We start from the raw sequence: 25,416 nt of genomic DNA on the forward strand, positions 1-25,416 counted from the left end.
TTTCCTTATCATTATTATTATCATCATTATTATTGTATTTATAATCAATAATGTATTATTATAAATTATTTTGTCATTCATCAAAAATGACCTTTGTCAAAGGTTGGAATGTGTTTAAACACGTCAGTAAACAGATGGGTCTACATAAAAGAGAATGTTAAGATATATAACTAGTTTTAGGTGTGAAATGAAATGAAGGTAAAAGTCTCTTTCTCTATTATAATAATGGAATGTTATGTTTTTAAAATAACAACATATTACTGGACAAGTCACTTCTTGGAGACTTTAAGTTACTTTAATACATGACAGTACTACATTGGTTACATCAGCATTGACTGGGAATCCAGTGACCGAACCCCCAAGACCATCAAAACCAGTTTCATCATGTGAGGTCAAGGCTCTCGTATGATATGAATTATGCATGGAAACGGCTCGTATCCCACCACGGTCTGCTCACAGGTATCAGGAAAGCATAACGTACTTCTCAACCATCTCTAATAAGTACAAACTGGATAACCCCGAGGGGTCCTTGGTGTGGTGGGTCTCCATGACAACCATCCTGCACGGACATTAAGGTATAAGTATATGATTTAGAAATTCACTGAGCAATGGTTTGGAATCAGATGCAAAAAATTAAATATCAGACCTGTCAGATTGTATCAGCCGGAAGAGTTTCTTAGGGTCAGTGGTCTCTTGTAACACCTTGGCGACGCCTCTTTTCTTCGTCAGCCAACCGTGACGCCACACCGCTAACAATGTGTCCTCCAAATACACTGCAGAAAAAAATAATCATTAAAAAAAAAAAAAATTGTCAAATTGCTCTCAGATACACACAAACATAAACTGACCTAAAACCAGTCATGTCAGAGCCTGGATAGCTCAGTCGGTAGAGCATCAGACTTTTAATCTGAGGGTCCAGGGTTCAAGTCCCTGTTCAGGCGCTTATCATTTAGACAAGATTATCAACGACTTGGTTTCTTGAAATAAATTACAAGTAATGTCATGTTTAACACATGATCCCCGAATTTCAATACTTACTTATTGATCTTTCTGATAAAAGGTTAATTCTCACAATTTAATGATAAATCTAAAAAATAGTAAAAAGTATCAGCACTAATAATAGGTCCTCTATTTATTTTAATTCCCATCTATTTACTTTTTTATTGATATTATTTTGCTTTTATTGTGCAATTACTATACTATGATATTATTTAAATTCCAAAACCTTTGTAAGACAGAGGTGACTCACCTACAGACTCCACATTATGTGAGAAGGTGGTCTCCTGAGGGTGGCTGCTCTTTAGCGCCCCTTCCAAGCTGACAATGTGTACTGTGCCTGCAGTATGAAAGGTGAATGACACATAATTAATAAGTATTAAGACAATATAAGGATGAAATGAACATACCTTCCAATAGGACCAGCAGCGAGTTACTGTCCAACTGTTTGACTTGTATGATGACATCTGAGTCGCGTTGATCTGTGACAACGCCAAGACTTAGACTGCGAAACCTTTTGCAATTACAGAGTGTGTGTGATGCTCACCCGTATCATTGCGTGTGAAACAAATGTTGGAGTTAAGGTTGATGTACTCCAAAACGACGGGCAGTGCGTGATCAGACCCCCGGGAGACCCCGATACAAACCAGCGGGTACTCCTGCTGGGGGTCCAGCACTGTCTCAAACACTCGCAGTGTGTTGGGGAGGGGAAAGTCGATATGCTGCATTGATGAAATTAAATAATACTGATTTGGGACGTGCTTTTTAAAGAAAGAAAAAAAAATACATCTCTCCGTGTTGCAGCTCTGCCTACCCTGATCAGCAAAAACGTGTTCATTGGCTCGTACCACTGCAACAGCACCACACTGGACTCCAATGCGCAGCACAGGAAGTTGTTCGCTGACAAAAAGGAACACATGCTTGAAAAACAAACAGTACCATCCACAGAGAAGGAGGCAAAAGGAAGAATGTTGAGTAAGGAGAGGAGGAGACAAGGAGATACAGTTAGGATGGATTGAAAAGGAGGCAAGGAGGTAAAGATAGCTGGAGGAGGAAAAAAGTACACGCAGTATTTGTAGTAATTGACGTATTTGTGAATACCGACTGAGCACGTCCTGCATCCTTTGGTGTCAGGAATTTTACACGTCACTGCACATTTCCTAAAGATGCATTTTCTTGAGTGAGTTAAGGAGGTACAAAGATGAAGATGTGGCGCAGGATCATGCGTTACCGCGGCAATAGCAGATGAGTGGGCAGCGCCACCATCCTTTGGTCCCTGCGAGCTTGCTCGTGAAGCTCCTTCAGCGAATGGGAGTGAAGCTGTGAGGATTTACCTAAAAAAAAGGGAAACAAAATCTACAGGATCTTCTCCAAAGAGAGCTTTCATATACTCTTTGATATGTTCCTCTAAGTACTCGAGAAGGTGATGAAGACGTACCCGATACGGACAAGAGTACGTTGTGACAGCTGTAGACCCAAGTGCACTTGCCAGGATACAACTGAATAGGAGCAGAACAGACGGTCCAGTCAGCATTTTCTTTATACCTTAGAAACAATCGAATTAAAAAAAAAACAAAAAAAAAACCCGATTGCATGCCCACAAAGTAAACGTACTAGCTCCATGGTAGCCTCCGAGCTGTTGATGTTAAGTGTGTAGATGCCTTCCTCTGCGCCAACAATCAGGTGTTGATCTGGGGGGGGTTCACAAACTGGGTCACACATTGAAAATATTTTTAAAAAGTGGAGCATTCCCTATTTAGTTGGTACCTTTGGTTTCTGGGTGTTCCCAAGTGGTTGAGCACTTTACTTTGAGAGGACAGCCATGGAAAATCTTCTTAAAGTAGATCTGAACCAGGAAGGAGGACAATGGGCTGTATGATCTCAAATAGTTTGCAAGCTCAGAGCCTGGATAACTCGGTCGCTATATAACGGCAGACTCAACGGAGTCCGTTAAAGTCCATCCACAAGGGTCCTCACTCGAGTCAGTCAATGGTGTCACAAAATAAAAATCAATATTGTCCATTAATAAAGTCACAAAAATCTTTTAATTGATCCTTTACAGAGCCTGGATAGCTCAGATGGTAGAGCATCAGACTTTTAATCTGAGGGTCCAGGGTTCAAGTCCCTGTTCAGGCGGTGTACCTTCTTGATGAAGCAATGTCCGCATTTGTCCTGGTCACAGAGTCTCAGGCGTTTATATTCTTGATGAGGCATTGTTTCTTCTGTATGGGCATAGACTCAGATACGAACTCTCCTACATTGACTCAAAGAACACTCTTGAGCCTGGTTAGCTCAGATGGTAGAGCATCAGACTTTTAATCTGAGGGTCCAGGGTTCGAGTCCCTGTTCAGGCGTTTCATAATCTTGATGAGGCATTGTTTCTTCTGTATGGGCACAGACCCAGATACGGACTCACTTTCATTGACTCACTTACTCCCTTGAAGCCTGGGTAGCTCAGTCGGTAGAGCATCAGACTTTTAATCTGAGGGTCCAGGGTTCAAGTCCCTGTTCAGGCGTTTCATATTCTTGATGAGGCATTGTTTCTTCTGTATGGGCACAGACCCAGATACGGACTCACTTTCATTGACTCACTTACTCCCTTGAAGCCTGGGTAGCTCAGTCGGTAGAGCATCAGACTTTTAATCTGAGGGTCCAGGGTTCAAGTCCCTGTTCAGGCGTTTCATATTCTTGATGAGTCGTTGTTTCTTCTGAATGGGCACAGACTCAGATACGAACTCATTTTCATTGACTCACTTAGTCCCTTGAAGCCTGGATAGCTCAGTCGGTAGAGCATCAGACTTTTAATCTGAGGGTCCAGGGTTCAAGTCCCTGTTCAGGCGTTTCATATTCTTGATGAGGCATTGTTTCTTCTGTATGGGCACAGACCCAGATACGGACTCACTTTCATTGACTCACTTTCTCCCTTGAAGCCTGGGTAGCTCAGATGGTAGAGCATCAGACTTTTAATCTGATGGTCCAGGGTTCAAGCCCCTGTTCAGGCTTTCAAGTCAGATAAATGACTTGAGAGTGTCTTAAATCTTTTAACACTCATCAAGTATAAAATGATAAATATGTCTTTAAAGACTCATTCACACTAAAGTTTTGGAAATTTGACACACCGCTGAGAAGAGTATTGATAACCGACCTGCCAAATGTCAACCAATAAAGTAAATTGATTAAGTCACTGAAGTAACCCTATCTATAACATTCATTAGAACTCACAAAAGGTTTCCTGAGAGGGTTCACACACTTGGCAGGGTCCTGAAAAAAAAACACACACACACACAGACACACACACAGACACAGACACAGACACAGACACAGACACACACACACACGAGATGTGTCGTGTAATAATAAAAGCAAGCAGACTTCTGGACTTGGACTCATACCTTTGTTGAGGGCGGCTGCTGCTGATGTCTGCGTCTGCTTTTTGGAGGCAGCGTAGGAGGTAAGGGCGCTACCTGTTGGTCTAACAACTGGAAGGACAAGGGGTCTGCACACACACAACACAACAGTCCCTGATTAAACTCACAAAATGAAGTCCCTCAATAAAATCACCAAAGTCTACGAGTGAATAAATAGATTAAAATGCACGCATGTGTGTGTGAATGCGTGGCTGACCCGAGTGTCTCATGTGGCGTGGAGCCGCTTTGACATGCGTCCCACTGGATGTCCTGACGAGGGGCAAGGGGACGCACAGAGACGACGCTTTAACATCGTCTTCTACCCAAATGATTTCCTCAGAGCTGGAACGCACTTTGGGCTACACACACAAATACATTGATGACTTCATAAAGGTTAAGAGAAATCCTGGGCTTGGTTTTTTTTTTTTTTTTTACCCTGGGGGGAAGTGGAGGTGGCATCTGGTCCATTGGCATTGTGACACTGCGGGGAAACAGAGAGAGTGGATGGAGAGTGTGTGTGTGTGTACGTGTGTGAGATTGTGTGTGAGCTGCTTACGCATCCACATCATCATAGTCGTCATCTGAAGAATCTGATCTCTTGCCCCTGACGTATAAAATGAGCACACGTTTAAATACACGTCGAATGGGAGATGATGTGTGTGTATGCATACCTTGGCGGATGTGTGTCGGTGCCTTTTGAGCTTTCTGAGCGCATCAGCTGCACGGAAAACATTAGAAACACGTCAAGATTGTATGATTAAGTGGGAAAGGATTGCATGTGGAGATTTTGGATGCATGGATGGTTGTGTTTACAAAGGCTCACAGTTATATGCGCTGATTCTTTCTTCACGGGAGTTTGAGAGTAGATCTGCTCCACTGCAACATTATTAAGGACATTCATTTGATTCAATCGTTCAGTTTTACTTGGAAATACAATGCCATTTGTGAAAATAATAGCAAGACAAAAATATCCACTAAGTCAGCCATTGATAAGCAAATTACGGTCGTTGAAGTTTGGACCGGACAACTAACTCTCCTTTCCAAGAGCCTGGATAGCTCAGTCGGTAGAGCATCAGACTTTTAATCTGAGGGTCCAGGGTTCAAGTCCCTGTTCAGGCGTTTATTTATTAGAATACCTAGATAAATATTTACGGGGGAGAATTTGCAGGAGGTCTTGAGAAAAAGGCTAGAATGTGAAAAAAAATATTTTTAAAAAAGTTAATGTAACAACAAAGTTCCTGTACGTTATAATTAAGTTAGTAAAATCCATCACTGAAGCCCACGAATACACTCAATGATGTTTCTAGTTCTTTAGTAAAGTCACATAAGTCTATTAAGTCACTTAAACCCATCAAAGTCAAGTAGTATAGTTTCCACCTAGTTACTGTATATAATTAAAGTCCATTGATAAAGTTACAAAAGTCTGACAAGAAAGTTACTTAAGTCTGATAGTTTCTGAAGAACTTATGAAGTTGCCGGCTACTTTATATGATTGTGTGTTGTCTTACACTTTGTGTGTGAGTGTTTCCTCTCGGCCCAGTTGTGTTTGATGATGGACTGGATTCTCTTCAAAGATCCGAGAGCACTCGCCTTTAATCCAAATGGAGATTTCAAATCAAGTCAAATTGTTGTCATAATGTGTTGTGAGTAAGTCAGACCTCCATGTCATCATCATCTGTTGCTGGGTAGAATTTGAGATTCTCTGGGTGTCGACACTTCTCCAGCAGGTCTAACGTTAGTGCTCGGCTCAGACTTTGCTGGGTCAGGAACATGTGCTGGGATACAAATCAAGTTTCGAAACCATGGTTTTAGTGTTTCATATTTGAGATCAAAATTGAGCTTCAAGCCTGGTTGGGGTTTCAAAAAAGGGGGATAGTTTTAATTTCAGGATTCCAAAGTAGATATTCAAGCTGGCAAGCAATAGTTTCATGCCAGGGTTTGAAAGTGAGGGTTGGGTTTCAAACTCAAATGCAAAGTTTCAAGGTATAGTTGATGATCATACGACTGACTGTAAGCATCTTGGAGGCACATGGTCTCTTCTTAGGGTTCTTCACTAGCATGGCCTTCACAAAGTTGTAGAACATGGACGACCTGCACACAGTAAGCACGCCAGCTCATATCAGGTCCATATGTGATGTAACTGAAGGTCACAATAACAATCAATAACTAATGCCACTCAATAAACTCACTAAATTCCATCAATAAAAAAAAAAACTGAAATTCTACCATTTTCCTTTGTCCTTCAGTTTGGGAGGCTGATAGCCACTCTTAGACATGAGGAACAGGACACTTAGGGAAGATAAAGAAAACAGAATTCAATTTTGATGATGATGATGATGATGACGAGGCTGATTTACCGTAGCGGGTGAAGTTCGAACATGGGAGGCTGCAGCTCTGCCAGCTCAATGGCAGTGATGCCCACCGACCAGATGTCGCACAGCTCATTGTAACCGCCTTTAATTTCCACTGCTGCCACCTCTGGCGCCATCCTGAGGGGAGGAGGGTCAGTCAATCTTTTGAGGTCAACAATTTCTTTGCTGATAATGCAAGCTTACCAGTAAGGTGTCCCAATGAAGGACATCCGGCGAGCCAACGTGGCCGTAATTTGGGCGGAGATTCCAAAGTCAGCTACGTAACAGAGAAGCAAAAATTATGAACGCAGATGTGTCTAGTTGATGAATTGTCATCTTCTTCACGTTCCACCTACCCAACTTTACCTCACCGTGGTCGGTGAGGAGGATATTGGCACCCTGGAGACAACACAGAAGAAGAAAATAACTAACATACAGTACATATACAGTATAATTATGAATATACTACAAAAGCCCGAACAAAAGAGAGTGGGGCTTAGGATACAACCCAGAGGTACTCCACAGGCAAATAATCTTTGATCACTTTTTTTCTGAACTATATCAATGAATGAGTTCACCTTGATATCTCTGTGCATTTTTCTCTGTGCATGAAGGTAGTCCAAACCCTAAACAGACAAAAAAAAAAACACGCACGCCCCACACAGAATATGTGTTTGACATTTTTTCGTTCATATTATATTTGGTATGATGATAATTGTAAAAAAATAAATAAAATGAGGCCCCATTTTTGTGGCCAGCGCAAGTTTAATGCAAAGCACATAGGAGGTGTTTCCTGAATTATGGAATGAGGTGCACACAATCTATGACAGGGATTGTCAACTGGTGGTCTGCTGCTCTCTAGTGGTTTGTGGCTGTATTGCAGGTGATCCATGACATTGGAAATAGAATATAATTGTAACATTTTGATTTATCAATTAGACTTGATTTATTTTCCAGCAAATTTTGTGAATCATTAAATATCCAAATGATCCCAAAATAGACATACAGATGCAAATAAATAGCCTGTATAGGTCTATCCTCATTCGGTGCAAAATAAAATAATATTCCGGCAAATCAGTGATCCCTGAGTTGCTTCTGGGTTATAATGGTGGTCCCTTGGACAAAACCCGTTGACATGCCGCAATATGTCAATAAGAAACTGCAAAACCTCTCCTTGTGGGTGATGCAAAGTTTCCAGGGTGATCATAAATTGTCATGTGCACCGACCGGGGGGGTGTAAAACAAAACTGCCTCGGTGTGCCGAAACATCTAGTTGGGCTTAGTATGGTCTGCTAAATTCCCAAACACAGTAAATTAGACTTGCCCTGGCACAAAAATGAGCCCACGGTGTGACTACCTGAAGCATCTCCCGGCAGATGTACGCAATCTGTGCTTCTGACAGAGACCCAGTTACTGTGACATACAAATAAATCCAAAATATATCTCTTCTTATCAAATACTGTTTCTTAATAACAGACCATAATTGTGATTATTGTTGATGTTTACCACTGTAGATGTCCAACAGGGAACCTCCCCCGCAGAACTCCATGCAGATCCACAGTTTGTTGGCCCTGCATGTCATTCAATCAACTAATCTATCAGACAAAAATCATGTTTGACGCAAATGGTCGCCTCGTAGTCTCACCGTAAGTAGCTGCCGTAATAAGCCACAATGTTGGCGTGTTGGCAGCTCCTCACGATGACTATTTCTTGCTGGATGGTGGAAAAGTCATCCTCTGGGGAAGAACAAATCAATGTTTGTAACAAGCTCAGTCACGACAAAGTAAAAAAGAAATAATCTACTCACCAGGTTCGGTTTTAATAATCTTAATGGCTGCCAGATCCCCCCTCAGCTTATTACGTGCCTGCACACACAAAATAAACACACTCATTGGATAGGTCAGGCGCAGTTGGTTTGTATCATTAAAATTAAATATTGATCATAGGCAAGTTTTATTACTAATTCCATTTGAGCCAGTGGGTTCTTAGCTGGCCATTTGTGTCCAACCTGCTGCCCCATTTTCTAAAAATATTTATTATTATTATTATTATACATCATATGCCAATACCGGTTCCAGCGTTCCGCAGAGGAGCTTTTCTATTAGATTATCCAATCAAACAGTTTCTTTAGGTAGGGGAATGAAGAACTGATGTTAGTTTCAAAAATTAAGCAGTAAATGAAACAAACGACGTGGGAAAAAAAATCTTACAGATGTCGCTAGATGAGCAAAAAATGGCGACGAACAAGATAAAAGTGCAATCAAATTTAACCAGGCGTGAGTGTAAATAAAAAAAACTCAGAAAGTGGACAAAGAACCAGTTTGTATCTTCGTTGCCTTCAGCACCAGTTGTGTATATTTTTGTCGATCGAAGAAAAGTTGATGTTACTTTTTTGATTATGCTTTGACTCAAGTGCAGTTGCATACTTTCAGTTCTCGCTAAACCACTTCCTCCTGACCTGCGAGGCCGCGCCAAAGCATCAAAAGTGCGACAACAAATGTTACTTATCGAGAAACTAAATACAACACTGGAAAATTGCAAACTAATACATTCATTTAACACAGAAAATTTGAATTTGGCTGTAATTACAGATCCTCCAATCTTCCATTCCATCTATAATACCTAATTTAGCACCCCTCCAAAAAAAAAATACATTTTTCAAAAAATTAGCAGCTGACCTTGTAAACTTCCCCATAGGTTCCCCATCCGACCCTCAGCAGAATCTCATAGTCGTCTTGAGGGTTCCTGGTTGAGAAATCCTCTCCGTGTTGAAGATCCATCAATCGATTGACTTAATGCTCCCAAGTTCACACACGCACATACACACACAATGACACAAATAACACACATACACTTAATGTAAGCGCTGATGAACAGCCTCTAAGTGACTTTTTCTTGATCTCCAACTTGTTGTCGGATAGCTGCGGAGGGAGGCCCGTGCACACGCAAGACGCGCACCTTCCTGTTTCTCACTCACTTGTTCGTTTTACCCTATCAGCACTCCAGCACCTTCACAGATTATCTCCTCATTTTCAGAATCAATGCAAATTTACTTCGATATGTATTTCCAGTCCACTGGTGCATAAAAAAAAAAAACACCAGCTGTGGTCTAGAAAATTAAATCAAAATATGGGTTGAGGTCCGCTGAATATAACCAGGGAAGAAATGTTTTGATGAAACTGTCAACTCGACTGTTTCATCGCAGACCACGTCACGCGAAACCACATCACACTTACGCACTTACACATTCCCATACGCACACACTGCACAACAGAAGGCACGTCACATCGTGTTACATTGCTTCACACTGGAAACACTTGTGTGTGTCGAGTCTTATCATTAAATCAACCTCAGAGTGAGGGCACTGCTATTTGACATCCATCTTGTTATCTGATAGCTCAAAGCACATATAAGTAACAACAGTGGCGGATATAGTGTTTGGAGCAATCACACATGATGTGAAAAATTATTAATTGAATTTAAAGTTACAGGGAAAAAAAATGGACTCACTTGGGCCACGCGTGACATTTATGTGTCGATAGGTCATTTGCCTATTTTGGATCACTTAACCATGAAAACCGCAAAAGCTATTAAGAGAACGTTGTCGATGTGTGATTGCTGCCCTCTAGTGGACATTAGTGTGAAGCAGAGCGCAACAGAAATTAAAAGTGACCGAAGTAATTTCTAAATTTGGACAAATTTGACAATATCTTTGTGTACGTTGGTTACGTTTTAATCACGTTTTACGTTACGTAGGTACGTTACGTTTTAATCAATTGAGTCATTTGCTTGGTGTTTATTTCCGTTCCGGGCGCATGTCTCTTCCTGTCCGTCACTCTTTTCTTTCCGACTCTCTTTTCTGTCCACCGGTGCCTATTTTTGCTCCACGTGAGGGGATTTCATTTGTGTCCAACCCCTTCTGCTTTGCACAGTTTTCGGACAAAAATGTCGTCGACCTTCGAGCAAATGAAGGCAAACGTGGCCAAACTCCTGCGAGGAATCGATCGGTACGAAGGTTTAGCTCGGGCTACATTTTCGTGTGCTACATGCTAATGAGAAAGCTAGCTACGTTTTGCAACTTGCTGGTTTCCAAAATCACACAAATGCCTCACATTGGAGTTGCAATTGAAATATTTGTTACTGTTCTCGAAACTTTTTCTTGCACTTTATGAGGGTTTTATTGACGTTATCGTTAAATCGATGTTATTTAAGTTGGACTGCCTTTATTTATACATCTTTTTTGTCCTACTTACTGTTCATGAATGGAATTAAAAATACAAGTAAATATGTAAAATTACAATAATACGTGTAAGTTGTATTATAAATAGAATTTACAAAAAATGATATGATGTGAATCTTAGCTTGAAGTATGTTAGTGACATTTATTTTTTCCATTATAGTCGCACTAAAATTTTAATACGGCAAGGATCTTCTTGATTTTATGATTATACACAATTGTTTTATTGTTGTAAATGATTTTCATGAGCACCCTCGCAATTAGAATAGGTTTGCACAATAATAATATTTGTTAATCAGTACAAAATGAATGTATTTTGGCTAGGTTAATTTTTTTATTGACTTTAAAAGAATTCCTTAAAAAAAACTGTTAATTAAATGATTAGCTCTTATGGCATTTTTATGTTATTAGTGGTGTGTAATTAGTTTTACTGTCCCACCAAATATCAGATACAATCCAGAAAACTTGGCCACATTGGAGCGATACGTGGAGACACAAGCCCGGGAAAACGCATACGACCTGGAGGCCAACCTGGCCGTTCTCAAGCTGTGAGTTCCGAAATGCCGACATGTCATCTTTGTATCATTGACACTAATGCGATGTGGTATCCGCCAGGTATCAGTTCAACCCAGCCTATTTCCAGACCAACGTGACTTCCCAGATCCTGCTCAAGGCGCTTACCAACTTGCCTCATACGGACTTCACACTCTGCAAGTGCATGATCGACCAGACACACGTATCCTCTCGGTGCTACTGACAATTTCGATCGAATAATGAACTTGGTTTTTTTTAGCGATACCCAAATATAGCAATTGATAAAAATTTGATTCTCAATATTGTGTTCATATAATGTTATAAGAATCTAGTAGGCTTTTCTGCCAAATTTGGGTCGGGGGGTCCATTTCCTTGACTACAGTGTCGCAAAAAGAGGAGCGCCCGATCAGGCAGATCCTCGACATGGGAAACCTGCTGGAGACCTGTCACTTCCAGAGCTTCTGGGTAGCACACCAGCTCACATACGCACGAGCGCATGCTGGATTATTATTTTTTGTTTGATTTCATTAAAGCTCTTTTGTGTTCTTCACAGAAAACTCTGGAGGTGAATCGGGAGCTCATCGATGGAATTACTGGCTTTGAAGACTCTGTCCGCAAGTGTGAGTTAGATCGCTAAAATCAATGCAAAGTGCAAATACGTTTGAACAAAATGAATTATTTTATAAAAAAGTGACATGAAGAATTGTATTTTCACAAGAACAATGTTTAAATATCAGAATAAAATTCTTAATGACAACAAAATGCAACATAAAGCCTTAATATTATGAGAAAATTCTTCATTTTACTTTAAGTTGTATTTTTACCAGAAAAAGGAGAAAATGAATTTTAGATTCAAGTTATATTATGAAATTTACAGTGAATGACATCAAAATATAGCACAGATTATGTCTAAAAGGTGATGCTTTAGGTGCAAATGAGATGTTTGTTGTGCAGTTATCTGCCATGTGGTGGGCATCACTTATCAGACGATAGAGCGCCGCCTACTGGCCGAAATGCTGGGAGACCCTCCTCTGGGTAAGTTGGAGAACTACAGTGAAGTGGTACGTTGACGTAAGAGTGCACTTTGGTATTGATGCACGTGATTATGCCACACTGCAGACACGCAGGTGAAGGTGTGGATGAACAAATATAACTGGACAGAGACGGAGGATGGACAGATCTTCATTTTCAACCAGGAGGAGAGCGTCAAGCCCAAGAACATTGTGGAGAAGATTGATTTTGAAAGTCAGTACAACACGAGGCCACAAGTTATGCTCTTTGTTGTTGTTTTTTTAAAAATCATTTTTATGTTTTCCACAGGCGTGTCGAGCATCATGGCCACCTCACAGTGACACACACCGTGCAATAAAGCCTGGCAATTATACACTTTTACACAAAATAAAAATAAATTATCCTTCCAGTCTTATTTGTCCTATTGTCGTTTTAATCATGTCATCCTGTCACAAAAACAGTTAGGTAGTTGTCCCGTCTATGATATAAAAGTGAATTATTAACCCAGATGAGGAACATGACAATGAAGGACTACGAAAGCATTTACAAGATGCAGTCAGGAAAAGTTGGCATTTTACATAACTAAATGACATGATCTGAGAGTAAAATAATAGTCAATTCTACAAAAACTGCAGACATGAGGTTAAAATCCTAACTATATGAGAATAGCCTTAGAAGAAAGAAAAAAAAAAGATAAAATACCGTGACGTCATCCGCCCACGCTCAGGTGAAGCCGTACCTGCTTTGAAGGCGTGTTGTTTCTCGCACGACACACTCAATAAATCCATAGTGTAACTGCACGACCCTTTCCCTCCTCTCGTCCCCGATACCCTACGTGGAGATGGAGAAGACGCCAAGTTTGTCGTCCGAGTCCGAAGGCTCCCTGCCTCCTCCGATGGCGGACGACGATGACGCCAGTTCGGCGTGCTCGGACGAGCTGCTGGGCTCTCAGTCGCGCCGCTGGTTAGCTGAGCTGATGGCGGCGGACGAGCCGGCAAGCGACCCTGTCAACGGAGAGAGGATGGCGGTGGGTCGCGACGGGCTCTTCGTCGACTTCAATTTCCCTCTTGGAGAACTCGAGATGAAGTTCGGCGTCGAGTGGAAGCGGCCCAAGGTCAACCATAACACACAATTGCGTTATTACGCGTGACTCGGTGTCTGTATTACTATAGTAATTAATAATTGCATTTATTTAAAAAATACATATATTAATAAAAACAAGTTATCAGCTTGGCTTGGCGTGTTTGAATGTAAATTCACATATTAAATATGAATATAACATAACATCCAGGACAGAACGTTGTTCCTCTCTGTGGGGCAATTAAGTAAAAAATGCAATAACTTTAAGTAGCTCATGGTACTCTATGCTACCAGAAAGACTTGTATAGCAAGAACATAGCAAACACACCTGGGACAGGTGGGACTTTGCACTTGTGTATATTTTAATATTCAAAAATATATATTTTGCTCTTTGCTAGGAGCTGTGCTCGTCGCCTCAGTTCATCGTCGATGGGGCGTCACGCCTGGATGTCCGCCAAGGGAAGCTAAGTGAGTGGAACTTTCTTAAGACTTTTTTGTGGGTCTACTCATAAGAAGTAATTGTACTAAATTTGTGAAGTTAATTTGGCGATGAGGGCGAAAATATCCCTAAATTTTTCTTTCAAACCAAAAATGCATCTTCATGTGTCTTTTCAGCTTGAGACCTTTTGGTGGTTCTTCTCGTAATAGCCATGCATTCCAAAGTTCATGTCGCAAACTGTAACTGGCTTTGGGGGGTAAATTTTCAAAATGTTTTGAAAGTGTCTGTTGAGCCACGTCTGCAGTATCTGAACTGCACATATGTGATTTTTTCCTTTTCAACTTCTCACACCTCCTTAAGGTGACTGCTGGTTGCTTTCTGCCATCGCTTCTCTCGCTGTGCACCAACCTCTGCTCCGCAAGGTGGTTCCTCCCGGACAATCCTTTCAGGAAGGATACAATGGCAGCTTTGTCTTCAGGGTAAACACATCTTTGTTGTTCTTGGTGTTCACTTTGGAATTATTTGGTTAGCCAAACCTCACATGAAACATTCTCAGGTTTCATCAGGACACATTTTGTTGCCCGGGGGAGTGATCACTAACCACAGGCATAACCTGTTTCAATGTACACTGTGCATAAAATTATAAAGCCAAGAACAATTATAAATTGTAAACAGATTATATATATACTTTTTTAAATAAAAAGAATATTGACCTAAATCTGTTTTTAAAATCTGGAAAAACGTTTTAATCTAGAAAAGAAATTCACATTTTTTTTCTAATTTCGAAATTCATAAACTAATGATCTATATTTTACAAAGCTCAATTATTGAATAATGCAACTTTATACAAATTATATATTTTTTAAAAGGTCAAGAAAAAAAGCTCAATTTCAATTATCAATGTCCCCAATACTCCTTCGTACTAAACGTGCTTCTAGACCAGATGTTTGTTTCATTGACCAAACAGTGATATAGTCTTTCTTGGCCTTCTGTAGTTTTGGCAGTACGGCCAGTGGGAGGAGGTCCGAATCGACGACCTGCTGCCGACGTACGGCAAAAATCTGCTCTATCTCAGCTCGCCGGAAAAACGAGAGTTCTGGAGCTCCCTGCTTGAGAAGGCCTACGCCAAGTGAGGACCCCTGTCTTTCGATCTCCAAATATTTTGCAATCAAGCATTGTCCATTTGCGTGATTAAAAATTTGTGGAAGTGTACAACATAATGAGATTAGGGGGGGAAAAGTCTGAACTGAAAGGTGGAGTTTTTTTTGGTTTGAAACAGCCATTTTGGGTGAATTTGTAATTGGTCAAAAAAAAAAGAAGGTTGCGCAAGAACCTTTTTATTTCATGGGTAATTATAATACATAACAGTTGACAGTTACAATGTTGTAATCCAGGCTAAAAGGAGGATACCGCGCCCTGGACATGGGTTTCCCTCACGAGGCCATGGTCGACATGACGGGCGGCGTGGCCGAGGTTCTTAGCGTGGCCTTGCTTCCCAGAGAGCTTCTAACCTTCCTGGCTGAGCTGTTGGCCAAGGGAGCGCTCATCAACTGTGCCAACACACAGGTAATGACGCCCAAAAGCCTATTAAGCAACATTTAATCTCTTTTCCAAAAGACTCATCCACTTTTTCTCCAACACTTGTCTTATTTGGCATGACTCATGACTTTTTTTTTTTAATGAATGCTTTGTACGGTTTTGTTTCTCCTGCAGGGTCCTGTGGAGTACAGGAATGATATGGGAATCATGTTCAGACACGCTTACTCGCTAACTGCTGTGGAGAAGGTAAAATGATGCTTGTAACTTTATGCCTGTTTATATTAATCATCCATAAATGTCTGGAATTTAGATGAGAATCATTAGCTGCTCGAAACAGGAGGAAAAAAAGAATGCATATGTTTGTTTTTTTTTCAAAAGTATTGAATTGGTTTTATATGATGAAGTAGTATTCAGATTTGGAACAATTGTTTGTTTATCGCACATTTAAACACCAAGGTGCAGACCACATATGGACCTGTTGACCTGGTGCGTATCCTCAACCCGTGGGGCAACACGGAATGGCTGGGCCCATGGAGTGACCGAAATGGGTTTGGATAATTACAATGACTTTTATTATTATTTACAGTGCTATGTAGTACTGAGAACTAATGGGAAAAAAAACATGTATCACAAATTTTCAGCTTGATTGATTTATGAAGTAAACTTTTTTTCTGCATAAACTGCTTTTGCAGGCCCGAGTGGAACACTGTGAGCCCTGAGGAGCAAAAGCGACTGCAGCGAATCCGGCGGGAGGACGGAGAGTTCTGGTGAGCTAAAATAAGTAAATAAATAAAATTACATCGTTTTAAATCCTTAGCTGTCGTGGTATGATATCAAGTTATGAAGCCCAGAAGTGAATAAACCTAAGAGAAAGCAGAAAAGAAGGATGGATGGAAGGGGAGGAACTAAGGATTGGTAGAGGAGAGAGAACATTTAAAAAAATACAAAGGAGGGATCAAATCAAGAGTGATATAAATGGGCAAAAGGCTGAGAAATGAAGGGATAAAGAAGAATTAAATAAAGAGCAGGAATAATGGAAGGATGTGAAAGAAACAAATGTGGAGTTTCAGGACACACAGCAGAAAAACATGAGGTGTATGATGGTATCAATCTGCGATGTTGTGTAAACAAAGATAAATGGGTCGTTCTTGTGCAGGATGTCGGTGTCTGATTTCCGGCAGAACTTTGAGACTATGGAAGTGTGTCACCTGGCTGACCTGCAGAACGATGACAGCGTGCAGCCGTGGTCGTGCGTAATGCATCATGGGACTTGGGTACCACGTGTTTCTGCTGGGGGCTCTCCCAAAGGAGGTAAATACACACAAAGACATCTGAAGATATAATGATAACTTTTGGCCACTTCTTACTATGAAGACATGACCTAAATGTCATTTCTTGTTTTACTTCTATTGATTAAAAATAATTTCAAATATACTCCATACAACACGTAAAAAAAGATTTAAAAATAAAGTAAATTTTGTTGGCTCAAATAATTTAGACATCACTTTCCCAACAGTGCCACCTAGTAGGAAGTCAAGGTAGAGCTTCATTCGTTTTTTTCTTTATTAATTCTAATTACATTCCCTTTCGTGTTTTTCAGGTTGGTTCTGGCAGAATCCACAATTTGGCCTGGTTCTTTCAAAAGGGAAAGAGGGATCGTCTGAATCTACCATGCGCTGCGCCTTTATTTTGGCCCTCATGCAGAAATATCAACGACGCAGAGGCATTGACCTGTCCATTGCTCTACATATATACCCGGTATAGACTCACTAACTCACACTCAATTCAGAAAAAAAATATTCATAACTTGGCATCTTGATCTAATTTGTCTTGATAAGGCAATGTGCATTTTGACTTCCTCACACACACTCGTTCTCTCTCACTTACACTGATTTACAGAAACTACTAGAGCCTGAATAGTTCAGTCACTAGAGCATCAGACCTTTAATCTGAAGATCCATGGTAAGTCCCTGTTCAGGTGTAGTGCACTTTTAGGCCACTGCTTTATATACTTGCTCAGTCTCACTTATTGTGTAGCTCAGTTGGTAGAGCATCAGACTTTTAATCTGAGGGTCCAGGGTTCAAGTCCCTGTGCCATTGTACCTTCTTGATAAGGCAATGTGCGTCAGTTTTTCCTGGTCACAGACTCAAACACGGACTCTCCTACATTGACTCAAACAACACTCTTGAGCCTGGGTAGCTCAGATGGTAGAGCATCAGACTTTTAATCTGAGGGTCCAGGGTTCAAGTCCCTGTTCAGGCATTGTACCTTCGTGATAACACACTGTATGTGCATTTTTGCACGTCACAGACTCACACACGAACTCTCCTACATTGACTCAAACACCACTCTTGAGCCTGGGTAGCTCAGATGGTAGAGCATCAGACTTTTAATCTGAGGGTCCAGGGTTCAAGTCCCTGTTCAGGCGTTTCACATTCTTGATGAGGCATTGTTTCTTTTGTATGGGCACAGACTCAGATACGGATTCACTTTCATTGACTCACTCACGCCCTTGAAGCCTGGATAGCTCAGTTGGTAGAGCATCAGACTTTTAATCTGAGGGTCCAGGGTTCAAGTCCCTGTTCAGGCGTTTCACATTCTTGATGAGGCATTGTTTCTTCTGTATGGGCACAGACTCAGATACGGACTCACTTTCATTGACTCACTCACAGCCTTGTAGCCTGCATTGCTCAGTCGGTAGAGCATCAGACTTTTAATCTGAGGGTCCAGGGTTCAAGTCCCTGTTTAGGCATTGCACCTTCTTGATAAGGCAATCTTTATTGTTAGTGCTCAAAGACTCAGATACGGACTCACTTTCATTGACTCACGCAGTTCTTTAGAGCCTGGGTAGCTCAGATGTTAGAGCATCAGACTTTTAATCTGAGGGTCCAGGGTTCAAGTCCCTGTTCAGGCATTGTACCTTCTTGATAACGCAATGAGCGTGCGATTTTCCTGGTCACAGACTCACACACGGACTCTCCTACATTGACTCAAACATTACTCTTGAGCCTGGGTAGCTCAGATGGTAGAGCATCAGACTTTTAATCTGAGGGTCCAGGGTTCAAGTCCCTGTTCAGGCATTCCACATTCTTGATGAGGCATTGTTTCTTCTGTATGGGCACAGACTCAGATACGGACTCACTTTCATTGACTCACGGAGACCCTTGAAGCCTGGATAGCTCAGTCGGTAGAGCATCCGACTTTTAATCTGAGGGTCCAGGGTTCAAGTCCCTGTTCAGGCATTGCATCTTCTTGTTAAGGCTCTCTTTATTCTTAGTGGTCAAAGACTCAGATATGGACTCACTTTTATTGACTCACGCAACTGTTTAGAGCCTGGGTAGCTCAGATGGTAGAGCATCAGACTTTTAATCTGAGGGTCCAGGGTTCAAGTCCCTGCTCAGGCATTGTACCTTCTTGATAACGCAATGAGCGTGCATTTTTCCTGGTCACAGACTCACACACGGACTCTCCTACATTGACTCGAACAACACTCTTGAGCCTGGGTAGCTCAGATGGTAGAGCATCAGACTTTTAATCTGAGGGTCCAGGGTTCGAGTCCCTGTTCAGGCATTGCACCTTCTTCATACGGCAGTCTTTATTCTGTGCTCAAAGACTCAGATCACACTCAATTTTATTGACTCACAAAGTCTTTTAGAGCCTGGGTAGCTCAGATGGTAGAGCATCAGACTTTTAATCTGAGGGTCCAGGGTTCAAATCCCTGTTCAGGCGTTTGACATTCTTGATGAGGCCTTGTTTCTTGTATTGGCACAGACTCAGATACGGACTCAATTTCATTGACTTACTTACTTCATTGAAGCCTGGATAGCTCAGTCGGTAGAGCATCAGACTTTTAATCTGAGGGTCCAGGGTTCAAGTCCCTGTTCAGGCATTGCACCTTCTTGATAAGGCAATCTTTGTTCTTAGTGCTCAAAGACTCAGATACGGACTCATTTTCATTGACTCACGCAGTCCTTTAGAGCCTGGGTAGCTCAGATGGTAGAGCATCAGACTTTTAATCTGAGGGTCCAGGGTTCAAGTCCCTGTTCAGGCATTCCACATTCTTGATGAGGCATTGTTTCTTCTGTATGGGCACAGACTCAGATACGGACTCACTTTCATTGACTCACTGCGACACTTGAACCCTGGATAGCTGAATCGGTGGAGCATCAGACTTTTAATCTGAGGGTCCAGGTTTCAAGTCCCTGTTCAGGCGTTGCATCTTCTTGTTAAGGCTCTCTTTATTCTTAGTGGTCAAAGACTCAGATATGGACTCACTTTAATTGACTCACGCAATTCTTTAGAGCCTGGGTAGCTCAGATGGTAGAGCATCAGACTTTTAATCTGAGGGTCCAGGGTTCAAGTCCCTGTTCAGGCGTTTGACATTGTTGATGAGCCCTTGTTTTTCTGTATTGGCACAGACTCAGATACAGACTCACTTTCATTGACTCACTTACTTGCTTGAAGCCTGGATAGCTCAGTCGGCAGAGCATCAGACTTTTAATCTGAGGGTCCAGGGTTCAAGTCCCTGTTCAGGCGTTGCATCTTCTTGTTAAGGCTCTCTTTATTCTGTGGTCAAAGACTCAGGTATGGACTCACTTTCATTGACTCACACAGTTCTTATGAGCCTGGGTAGCTCAGATGGTAGAGCATCAGATTTTTAATTTGAGGGTCCAGGGTTCAAGTCCCTGCTCAGGCATTGTACCTTCTTAATGATATGAGCGTGCATTTTTCCTGGTCACAGACTCACTCATGGAGCCTACATTGACTCACACAACACTCTTGAGCCTGGGTAGCTCAGATGGTAGAGCATCAGACTTTTAATCTGCGGGTCCAGGGTTCAAGTCCCTGTTCAGGCGTTTCACATTCTTGATGAAGCATTGTATGTGCTGTATGGGCACAGACTCAGATAGGGATTCACTTTCATTGATTTACCAAGTCCCTTGAAGCCTGGATAGCTCAGTTGGTAGAGCATCAGACTTTTAATCTGAGGGTCCAGGGTTCGAGTCCCTGTTCAGGCATTGCTCCTTCTTAATACGGCAATCTTTATTCTTAGTGCTCAAAGACTCAGATCACACTCAATTTTATTGACTCACAAAGTCTTTTAGAGCCTGGGTAGCTCAGATGGTAGAGCATCAGACTTTTAATCTGAGGGTCCAGGGTTCAAATCCCTGTTCAGGCGTTTGACATTCTTGATGAGGCCTTGTTTCTTCTGTATTGGCACGGACTCAGATACGGACTCACTTTCATTGACTCACTTACTCCATTGAAGCCTGGATAGCTCAGTCGGTAGAGCATCAGACTTTTAATCTGAGGGTCCAGGGTTCAAGTCCCTGTTCAGGCATTGCACCTTCTTGATAAGGGCAAGCTTTGTTCTTAGTGCTCAAAGACTCAGATACGGACTCACTTTCATTGACTCACACAGTCCTTTAGAGGCTGGGTAGCTCAGATGGTAGAGCATCAGACTTTTTATCTGAGGGTCCATAGTTCAAGTCCCTATTCAGGCATTCCACATTCTTGATGAGGCATTGTTTCTTGTATGGGCACAGACTCAGATACGGACTCACTTTCATTGACTCACTGCGACCCTTGAAGCCTGGATAGCTCAATCGGTAGAGCATCAGACTTTTAATCTGAGGGTCCAGGGTTCAAGTCCCTGTTCAGGCGTTGCATCTTCTTGTTAAGGCTCTCTTTATTCTTAGTGGTCAAAGACTCAGATATGGACTCACTATAATTGACTCACGCAGTTCTTTAGAGCCTGGGTAGCTCAGATGGTAGAGCATCAGACTTTTAATCTGAGGGTCCAGGGTTCAAGTCCCTGTTCAGGCGTTTGACATTGTTGATGAGCCCTTGTTTTTCTGTATTGGCACAGACTCAGATACGGACTCACTTTCATTGACTCACTTAATCGCTTGAAGCCTGGATAGCTCAGTCGGTAGAGCATCAGACTTTTAATCTGAGGGTCCAGGGTTCAAGTCCCTGTTCAGGCGTTGCATCTTCTTGTTAAGGCTCTCTTTATTCTTAGTGGTCAAAGACTCAGATATGGACTCACTATAATTGACTCACGCAGTTCTTTAGAGCCTGGGTAGCTCAGATGGTAGAGCATCAGACTTTTAATCTGAGGGTCCAGGGTTCAAGTCCCTGCTCAGGCATTGTACCTTCTTGATAACGCAATGAGCGTGCAATTTTCCTGGTCACAGACTCACACACGGACTCTCCTACATTGACTCAAACAACTCTCTTGAGCCTGGGTATCTCAGATGGTAGAGCATCAGACTTTTAATCTGAGGGTCCAGGTTTCAAGTCCCTGTTCAGGCGTTTCACATTCTTGATGACGCATTGTTTCTGTATGGGCACAGACTCAGATATGGATTCACTTTCATTGACTCACAAAGTCCCTTGAAGCCTGGATAGCTCAGTCGGTAGAGCATCAGACTTTTAATCTGAGGGTCCAGGGTTCAAGTCCCTGTTCAGGCGTTGCATCTTCTTGTTAAGGCTCTCTTTATTCTTAGTCAAAGACTCAGATACGGACTCACTTTCATTGACTCACGCAGTTCTTTAGAGCCTGGGTAGCTCAGATGTTAGAGCATCAGATTTTTAATCTGAGGGTCCAGGCTTCCAGTCCCTGTTCTGGCATTGTACCTTCTTTAAAATTATTATTGGTGGTCACAAAATGCCGCCAAGATGTTAGACACTATTTTTGGTCCTTCCAGGCACCTCACGAGGGCACCCACCTTTCACTCGAGGACCTGAACAGACTCCGGCCAGCAGTCAGCAGCGGGTACTACTCATCGCGGCGAGAGGTGGTTCTTCGCAGCCACCTTCCGCCAGGTCATTATATTATCATCCCGTCCACCGCTGAGCCCAATCAGCAGGGAGCCTTCATGCTCCGTGTGCTTACCGAGCAAAGCCACGCCCCCACGTGAGTCGTCTTCTCTATCTTTTTGTACATAAAGATTTTACAGTGAACCCTCCAATTCATTCAAGCTCTTTTGTATGGATAGAATCCAAAGCAACTGCAATGAAATCAATTCATTCACACAGTTGTATAATTAATTGATTTGAATACATTTTCTAGTCACACTAAGTGATGCTCTTATTTGATTTATCTTACAGTGATTCAGTTGTTTAATTTAATTTTAACTGAGTTCTCAGAGCCAATCTTCAAATAAGTCCATCATAAGTGTGTTGTGTGTTTCCAGTCCAGCTCATCACCCACCAACACCAGACCTCACTTCAATAGCAGCGGTAAAGGCTTTGCCCATATTAACATTAACGATCAATCCCAATAGAATTATGAAAATACTTTCTATTTTCTCCCAACAGCCTCATTATCCCCATCAGGCAGCACTTCCTTCACCTAAAGCCATAATGCAGCTCTTCAAGAAGCACTGCAACAAGGTTTCAAGGTCACTGAGGAGTTTGTGAATATTTCCATATTTCATCAATGTCTTCCTTTTTGTTTATATACAGAAAGGATTCTGCAAACCATATCACCTCCACAGCTTGTTAACTGAGGCCATCCAGGGAGGAGGTCAGTCCCATGATCTCACTTTGTAGGCCCTTTAACACAGAGATATCCCAACATGTTTATAACATTTATGATATTACGTGTACTGTTCTTTACTAACCCTGTTCAATGTGCATGTGTGTGTGTGTGTGTGTGTTAGGTAAACTTGTGTGTAAAGAGTATGTTGTGTTTAATATAACCTGTAATTGTTGTCTTGTGTCAAGTGTTGGCAGGCAGTGAGAAGAACTTGGCCTTGGAACACTGCAAGAGCTTGGTGGTCCTCATGGATGTATCCTTAATAAAACTATTTTACGAGATGAGAATTTGGGCTCTGGATTTTCACTTCATTTTGTCATTATTTCATCTGAGAAATTCCTTGACACTTGTGTTATTCCTCCAGAGTCAAGGGGTCGCTCAGCTAACCTGGTTGGAGTTCCAAGCGCTCTGGGACAAGATTCGAATGTGGACTGTAAGTTAACGCTGGATTTAAAGACTGTGGAGGACTTGGTGTCTAACACAGTCTTCCGCCTCTTACCAGGACATCTTTCTGGTGTACGACAAGAACAAAACACGACGTTTGGAGTACAAGGAAGTGGCCCCTGCTCTGAAGGCCGCAGGTACCAGCTAATCATAACAGCTTGCAGTTTCTGATCTAAACTGCGGATGGCGACATTGTAAACAATTTCAGTTGTATTAATAGTGCGACATACATTTTTGGAGTAGAAGCCAGGCCTAAAAACATGCATGATGCCGACCAGTTTGGCTTACTAGTTCAGAAATGTGAATAATATATATTTTTTTGGTTGGCAAATAACCTTTAAATCTGCCTTTTCTGTACATTCTGTTGACTTTAGGCATTGTGGTGGATGACCTGGTGATGCAGCTGGTGGGCCTGAGGTACACAGAACCCGACATGACTATCAGCTACCCTGGCTTCTTGTACCTCGTCATGAAACTGGAGAGCATGATCCGTAAGAACATTGGAAGTAGAAGTGACCGCTATATGGATACAAGTATTGGGAGCCAGTGTTTAATCAATTAATTGATCGATCGTGGTGGGATTTTAAGTGGTCGGATGACATCAGAGGAGAAGTTTTCTTCCTATCATTCTATCCCAATACTTTTGTCTATATACTGCATTCACATGGCCATTATTTAGTTCAAGCTGCTGATTAAACACAAACTGTCTTGCACTTCTCACTTTTCTTTTTTTTTTTGGGTCTCTCCGACAGACAAATTTCACGCTTACGACATGGTGGGAATGGGCTGCATCTCGTTAAACTACAGACAAGTACGTCCACCCCCCCCCCCCCCCCCCCGAGATTTCTTTAACGTTTGAAATTTCAAGCTTTTAAAACTACTAATTGTGTTGTGTTTCAGTGGCTCCACATGACCATTTACAACTGAGGCAGAAAAGACGCAGGATGTGTTTGCTCTGCACGTGTGTGGTCTTTTTCGGATAAATGTACATTGTTGTCACGCTGACAGAAAGATGCATGAAGCACAGTTTTTATTGTTCAGGCCATGATTGAAATATGGCTGCTTATTTTTCTATGTGTCTGCTTAGAAAGCTCCTGATTATTTTTGATAAATGAGCCTTTGTTATATTGTGACTGGTCTGTGCTTGTGTTTGCGTGGGTGCTGCGCACGTAACTAATGTTAACAGTCAGCAAGAATATTCAGCATCACCCAAGGTGACATTATAATTCAGTCTGCATACTATTACACAAAGCAAAAATAGTCTGTGGCATTGAATGTGACATATGTAACATATTGAATTTAAATATGAGTTAAGGGACTTTTTAAGAGATGGGTTTGGCTGCAATGCGGCGACAAACAAAACAAAACTCCAACAGGGGGCGCCGGATGTCGTCACACTTTTGTAGCTGAAGAAGACTTGTCAGACTTGGAAAAAAAGATTTCCATCTACCAACGTTTTCATTGTTTCAGAACTTGCGGTTCAAAGGGTACATGAATATGCATGCGTGATGGAAGAGACAGCGGTGCGTCGTTGTGTGCGCGCATGTGCACCCGCGCACGCGCCTACGCACGCGTGCGCGCACGCACGCACTCGCCTTCTTCAAAATAAAAGACACATTTTTTTAGTTTTAATCAATAATTAACTCCCGCCATGTTTCTTTTTTTAAATATGACTATTATTTGATTTGCCTGATTTAACCTTAATCAAGTCATTTCATTTTCAAAGATAAAAAAAAAATCCTTTCGTGTACACATTTTCTCATTAGAGATAAACATTCACATTTCAATAACAAAAAACACCAATTGAAAACATATATAATAAAATAAAATACGC

The 25,416-nt window shown here is 41.7% G+C and overlaps 3 protein-coding genes and 34 non-coding genes across 38 annotated transcripts; 36 read left to right on the plus strand and 1 right to left on the minus strand.

Annotated features, from left to right (window-relative positions):
- Positions 1-284: 284 nt before the first annotated feature.
- Positions 285-9,705, minus strand: map4k1 (mitogen-activated protein kinase kinase kinase kinase 1). Of its 2 annotated transcripts, XM_085915816.1 has the most exons (31): positions 9,433-9,705; positions 8,562-8,619; positions 8,400-8,490; positions 8,261-8,325; positions 8,112-8,167; positions 7,333-7,380; positions 7,111-7,153; positions 6,959-7,031; positions 6,761-6,892; positions 6,630-6,692; positions 6,413-6,494; positions 6,062-6,178; positions 5,912-5,993; positions 5,227-5,279; positions 5,075-5,121; positions 4,960-5,007; positions 4,839-4,884; positions 4,621-4,762; positions 4,389-4,492; positions 4,219-4,257; positions 2,764-2,842; positions 2,611-2,687; positions 2,435-2,495; positions 2,228-2,330; positions 2,098-2,156; positions 1,811-1,896; positions 1,544-1,718; positions 1,407-1,478; positions 1,250-1,336; positions 647-773; positions 285-559 (listed from the first exon to the last, which is right to left on the minus strand). In XM_085915816.1, the coding sequence occupies exons 1-31, from the start codon at positions 9,532-9,534 to the stop codon at positions 463-465; spliced, it is 2,514 nt and encodes an 837-aa protein (XP_085771942.1). In that variant the 5' UTR covers positions 9,535-9,705; the 3' UTR covers positions 285-462. The 2 variants fall into 2 exon arrangements, with proteins under 2 accessions (XP_085771942.1, XP_085771943.1); XM_085915817.1 differs by lacking the exon at positions 4,219-4,257.
- On the plus strand, positions 869-941 carry trnak-uuu (transfer RNA lysine (anticodon UUU)). The gene has a single exon. It is a non-coding gene; the product is annotated as a tRNA-Lys (tRNA).
- Positions 3,060-3,132, plus strand: trnak-uuu (transfer RNA lysine (anticodon UUU)). The gene has a single exon. It is a non-coding gene; the product is annotated as a tRNA-Lys (tRNA).
- On the plus strand, positions 3,278-3,350 carry trnak-uuu (transfer RNA lysine (anticodon UUU)). The gene has a single exon. It is a non-coding gene; the product is annotated as a tRNA-Lys (tRNA).
- trnak-uuu (transfer RNA lysine (anticodon UUU)) lies at positions 3,440-3,512 on the plus strand. Its single transcript has one exon. It is a non-coding gene; the product is annotated as a tRNA-Lys (tRNA).
- trnak-uuu (transfer RNA lysine (anticodon UUU)) lies at positions 3,602-3,674 on the plus strand. The gene has a single exon. It is a non-coding gene; the product is annotated as a tRNA-Lys (tRNA).
- On the plus strand, positions 3,764-3,836 carry trnak-uuu (transfer RNA lysine (anticodon UUU)). Its single transcript has one exon. It is a non-coding gene; the product is annotated as a tRNA-Lys (tRNA).
- trnak-uuu (transfer RNA lysine (anticodon UUU)) lies at positions 3,926-3,998 on the plus strand. The gene has a single exon. It is a non-coding gene; the product is annotated as a tRNA-Lys (tRNA).
- Positions 5,450-5,522, plus strand: trnak-uuu (transfer RNA lysine (anticodon UUU)). Its single transcript has one exon. It is a non-coding gene; the product is annotated as a tRNA-Lys (tRNA).
- Positions 9,706-10,577: 872 nt separating the features above from the next.
- eif3k (eukaryotic translation initiation factor 3, subunit K) lies at positions 10,578-12,951 on the plus strand. Its single transcript, XM_085916954.1, has 8 exons — positions 10,578-10,761; positions 11,441-11,539; positions 11,607-11,727; positions 11,913-11,990; positions 12,079-12,145; positions 12,480-12,560; positions 12,645-12,770; positions 12,846-12,951. The coding sequence occupies exons 1-8, from the start codon at positions 10,700-10,702 to the stop codon at positions 12,875-12,877; spliced, it is 666 nt and encodes a 221-aa protein (XP_085773080.1). The 5' UTR covers positions 10,578-10,699; the 3' UTR covers positions 12,878-12,951.
- Positions 12,952-13,072: 121 nt separating this feature from the next.
- LOC147054348 (calpain-9) lies at positions 13,073-24,733 on the plus strand. Its single transcript, XM_085916953.1, has 20 exons — positions 13,073-13,650; positions 14,015-14,084; positions 14,416-14,534; positions 15,051-15,184; positions 15,450-15,621; positions 15,769-15,840; positions 16,051-16,142; positions 16,287-16,361; positions 16,751-16,905; positions 17,195-17,352; positions 22,306-22,514; positions 22,795-22,840; positions 22,919-22,993; positions 23,066-23,126; positions 23,327-23,391; positions 23,503-23,571; positions 23,641-23,719; positions 23,957-24,073; positions 24,335-24,393; positions 24,483-24,733. The coding sequence occupies exons 1-20, from the start codon at positions 13,378-13,380 to the stop codon at positions 24,507-24,509; spliced, it is 2,127 nt and encodes a 708-aa protein (XP_085773079.1). The 5' UTR covers positions 13,073-13,377; the 3' UTR covers positions 24,510-24,733.
- Positions 17,628-17,691, plus strand: trnak-uuu (transfer RNA lysine (anticodon UUU)). The gene has a single exon. It is a non-coding gene; the product is annotated as a tRNA-Lys (tRNA).
- Positions 17,785-17,857, plus strand: trnak-uuu (transfer RNA lysine (anticodon UUU)). Its single transcript has one exon. It is a non-coding gene; the product is annotated as a tRNA-Lys (tRNA).
- Positions 17,951-18,023, plus strand: trnak-uuu (transfer RNA lysine (anticodon UUU)). The gene has a single exon. It is a non-coding gene; the product is annotated as a tRNA-Lys (tRNA).
- trnak-uuu (transfer RNA lysine (anticodon UUU)) lies at positions 18,113-18,185 on the plus strand. Its single transcript has one exon. It is a non-coding gene; the product is annotated as a tRNA-Lys (tRNA).
- Positions 18,275-18,347, plus strand: trnak-uuu (transfer RNA lysine (anticodon UUU)). Its single transcript has one exon. It is a non-coding gene; the product is annotated as a tRNA-Lys (tRNA).
- trnak-uuu (transfer RNA lysine (anticodon UUU)) lies at positions 18,437-18,509 on the plus strand. The gene has a single exon. It is a non-coding gene; the product is annotated as a tRNA-Lys (tRNA).
- trnak-uuu (transfer RNA lysine (anticodon UUU)) lies at positions 18,603-18,675 on the plus strand. The gene has a single exon. It is a non-coding gene; the product is annotated as a tRNA-Lys (tRNA).
- trnak-uuu (transfer RNA lysine (anticodon UUU)) lies at positions 18,765-18,837 on the plus strand. Its single transcript has one exon. It is a non-coding gene; the product is annotated as a tRNA-Lys (tRNA).
- On the plus strand, positions 18,927-18,999 carry trnak-uuu (transfer RNA lysine (anticodon UUU)). The gene has a single exon. It is a non-coding gene; the product is annotated as a tRNA-Lys (tRNA).
- Positions 19,093-19,165, plus strand: trnak-uuu (transfer RNA lysine (anticodon UUU)). Its single transcript has one exon. It is a non-coding gene; the product is annotated as a tRNA-Lys (tRNA).
- trnak-uuu (transfer RNA lysine (anticodon UUU)) lies at positions 19,252-19,324 on the plus strand. The gene has a single exon. It is a non-coding gene; the product is annotated as a tRNA-Lys (tRNA).
- Positions 19,412-19,484, plus strand: trnak-uuu (transfer RNA lysine (anticodon UUU)). The gene has a single exon. It is a non-coding gene; the product is annotated as a tRNA-Lys (tRNA).
- trnak-uuu (transfer RNA lysine (anticodon UUU)) lies at positions 19,574-19,646 on the plus strand. The gene has a single exon. It is a non-coding gene; the product is annotated as a tRNA-Lys (tRNA).
- trnak-uuu (transfer RNA lysine (anticodon UUU)) lies at positions 19,898-19,970 on the plus strand. Its single transcript has one exon. It is a non-coding gene; the product is annotated as a tRNA-Lys (tRNA).
- trnak-uuu (transfer RNA lysine (anticodon UUU)) lies at positions 20,059-20,131 on the plus strand. The gene has a single exon. It is a non-coding gene; the product is annotated as a tRNA-Lys (tRNA).
- Positions 20,219-20,291, plus strand: trnak-uuu (transfer RNA lysine (anticodon UUU)). The gene has a single exon. It is a non-coding gene; the product is annotated as a tRNA-Lys (tRNA).
- On the plus strand, positions 20,379-20,451 carry trnak-uuu (transfer RNA lysine (anticodon UUU)). The gene has a single exon. It is a non-coding gene; the product is annotated as a tRNA-Lys (tRNA).
- Positions 20,541-20,613, plus strand: trnak-uuu (transfer RNA lysine (anticodon UUU)). The gene has a single exon. It is a non-coding gene; the product is annotated as a tRNA-Lys (tRNA).
- Positions 20,702-20,774, plus strand: trnak-uuu (transfer RNA lysine (anticodon UUU)). The gene has a single exon. It is a non-coding gene; the product is annotated as a tRNA-Lys (tRNA).
- On the plus strand, positions 20,864-20,936 carry trnak-uuu (transfer RNA lysine (anticodon UUU)). The gene has a single exon. It is a non-coding gene; the product is annotated as a tRNA-Lys (tRNA).
- Positions 21,187-21,259, plus strand: trnak-uuu (transfer RNA lysine (anticodon UUU)). Its single transcript has one exon. It is a non-coding gene; the product is annotated as a tRNA-Lys (tRNA).
- Positions 21,349-21,421, plus strand: trnak-uuu (transfer RNA lysine (anticodon UUU)). Its single transcript has one exon. It is a non-coding gene; the product is annotated as a tRNA-Lys (tRNA).
- Positions 21,510-21,582, plus strand: trnak-uuu (transfer RNA lysine (anticodon UUU)). The gene has a single exon. It is a non-coding gene; the product is annotated as a tRNA-Lys (tRNA).
- Positions 21,672-21,744, plus strand: trnak-uuu (transfer RNA lysine (anticodon UUU)). The gene has a single exon. It is a non-coding gene; the product is annotated as a tRNA-Lys (tRNA).
- Positions 21,838-21,910, plus strand: trnak-uuu (transfer RNA lysine (anticodon UUU)). The gene has a single exon. It is a non-coding gene; the product is annotated as a tRNA-Lys (tRNA).
- trnak-uuu (transfer RNA lysine (anticodon UUU)) lies at positions 21,997-22,069 on the plus strand. The gene has a single exon. It is a non-coding gene; the product is annotated as a tRNA-Lys (tRNA).
- Positions 24,734-25,416: the final 683 nt, after the last annotated feature.

Source organism: Syngnathus leptorhynchus, chromosome 7 (assembly GCF_054491065.1).
Source record: "Syngnathus leptorhynchus isolate UIUO chromosome 7, UIUO_Slep, whole genome shotgun sequence".
In the NCBI taxonomy this organism is placed as follows: Eukaryota; Metazoa; Chordata; class Actinopteri; order Syngnathiformes; family Syngnathidae; genus Syngnathus; species Syngnathus leptorhynchus.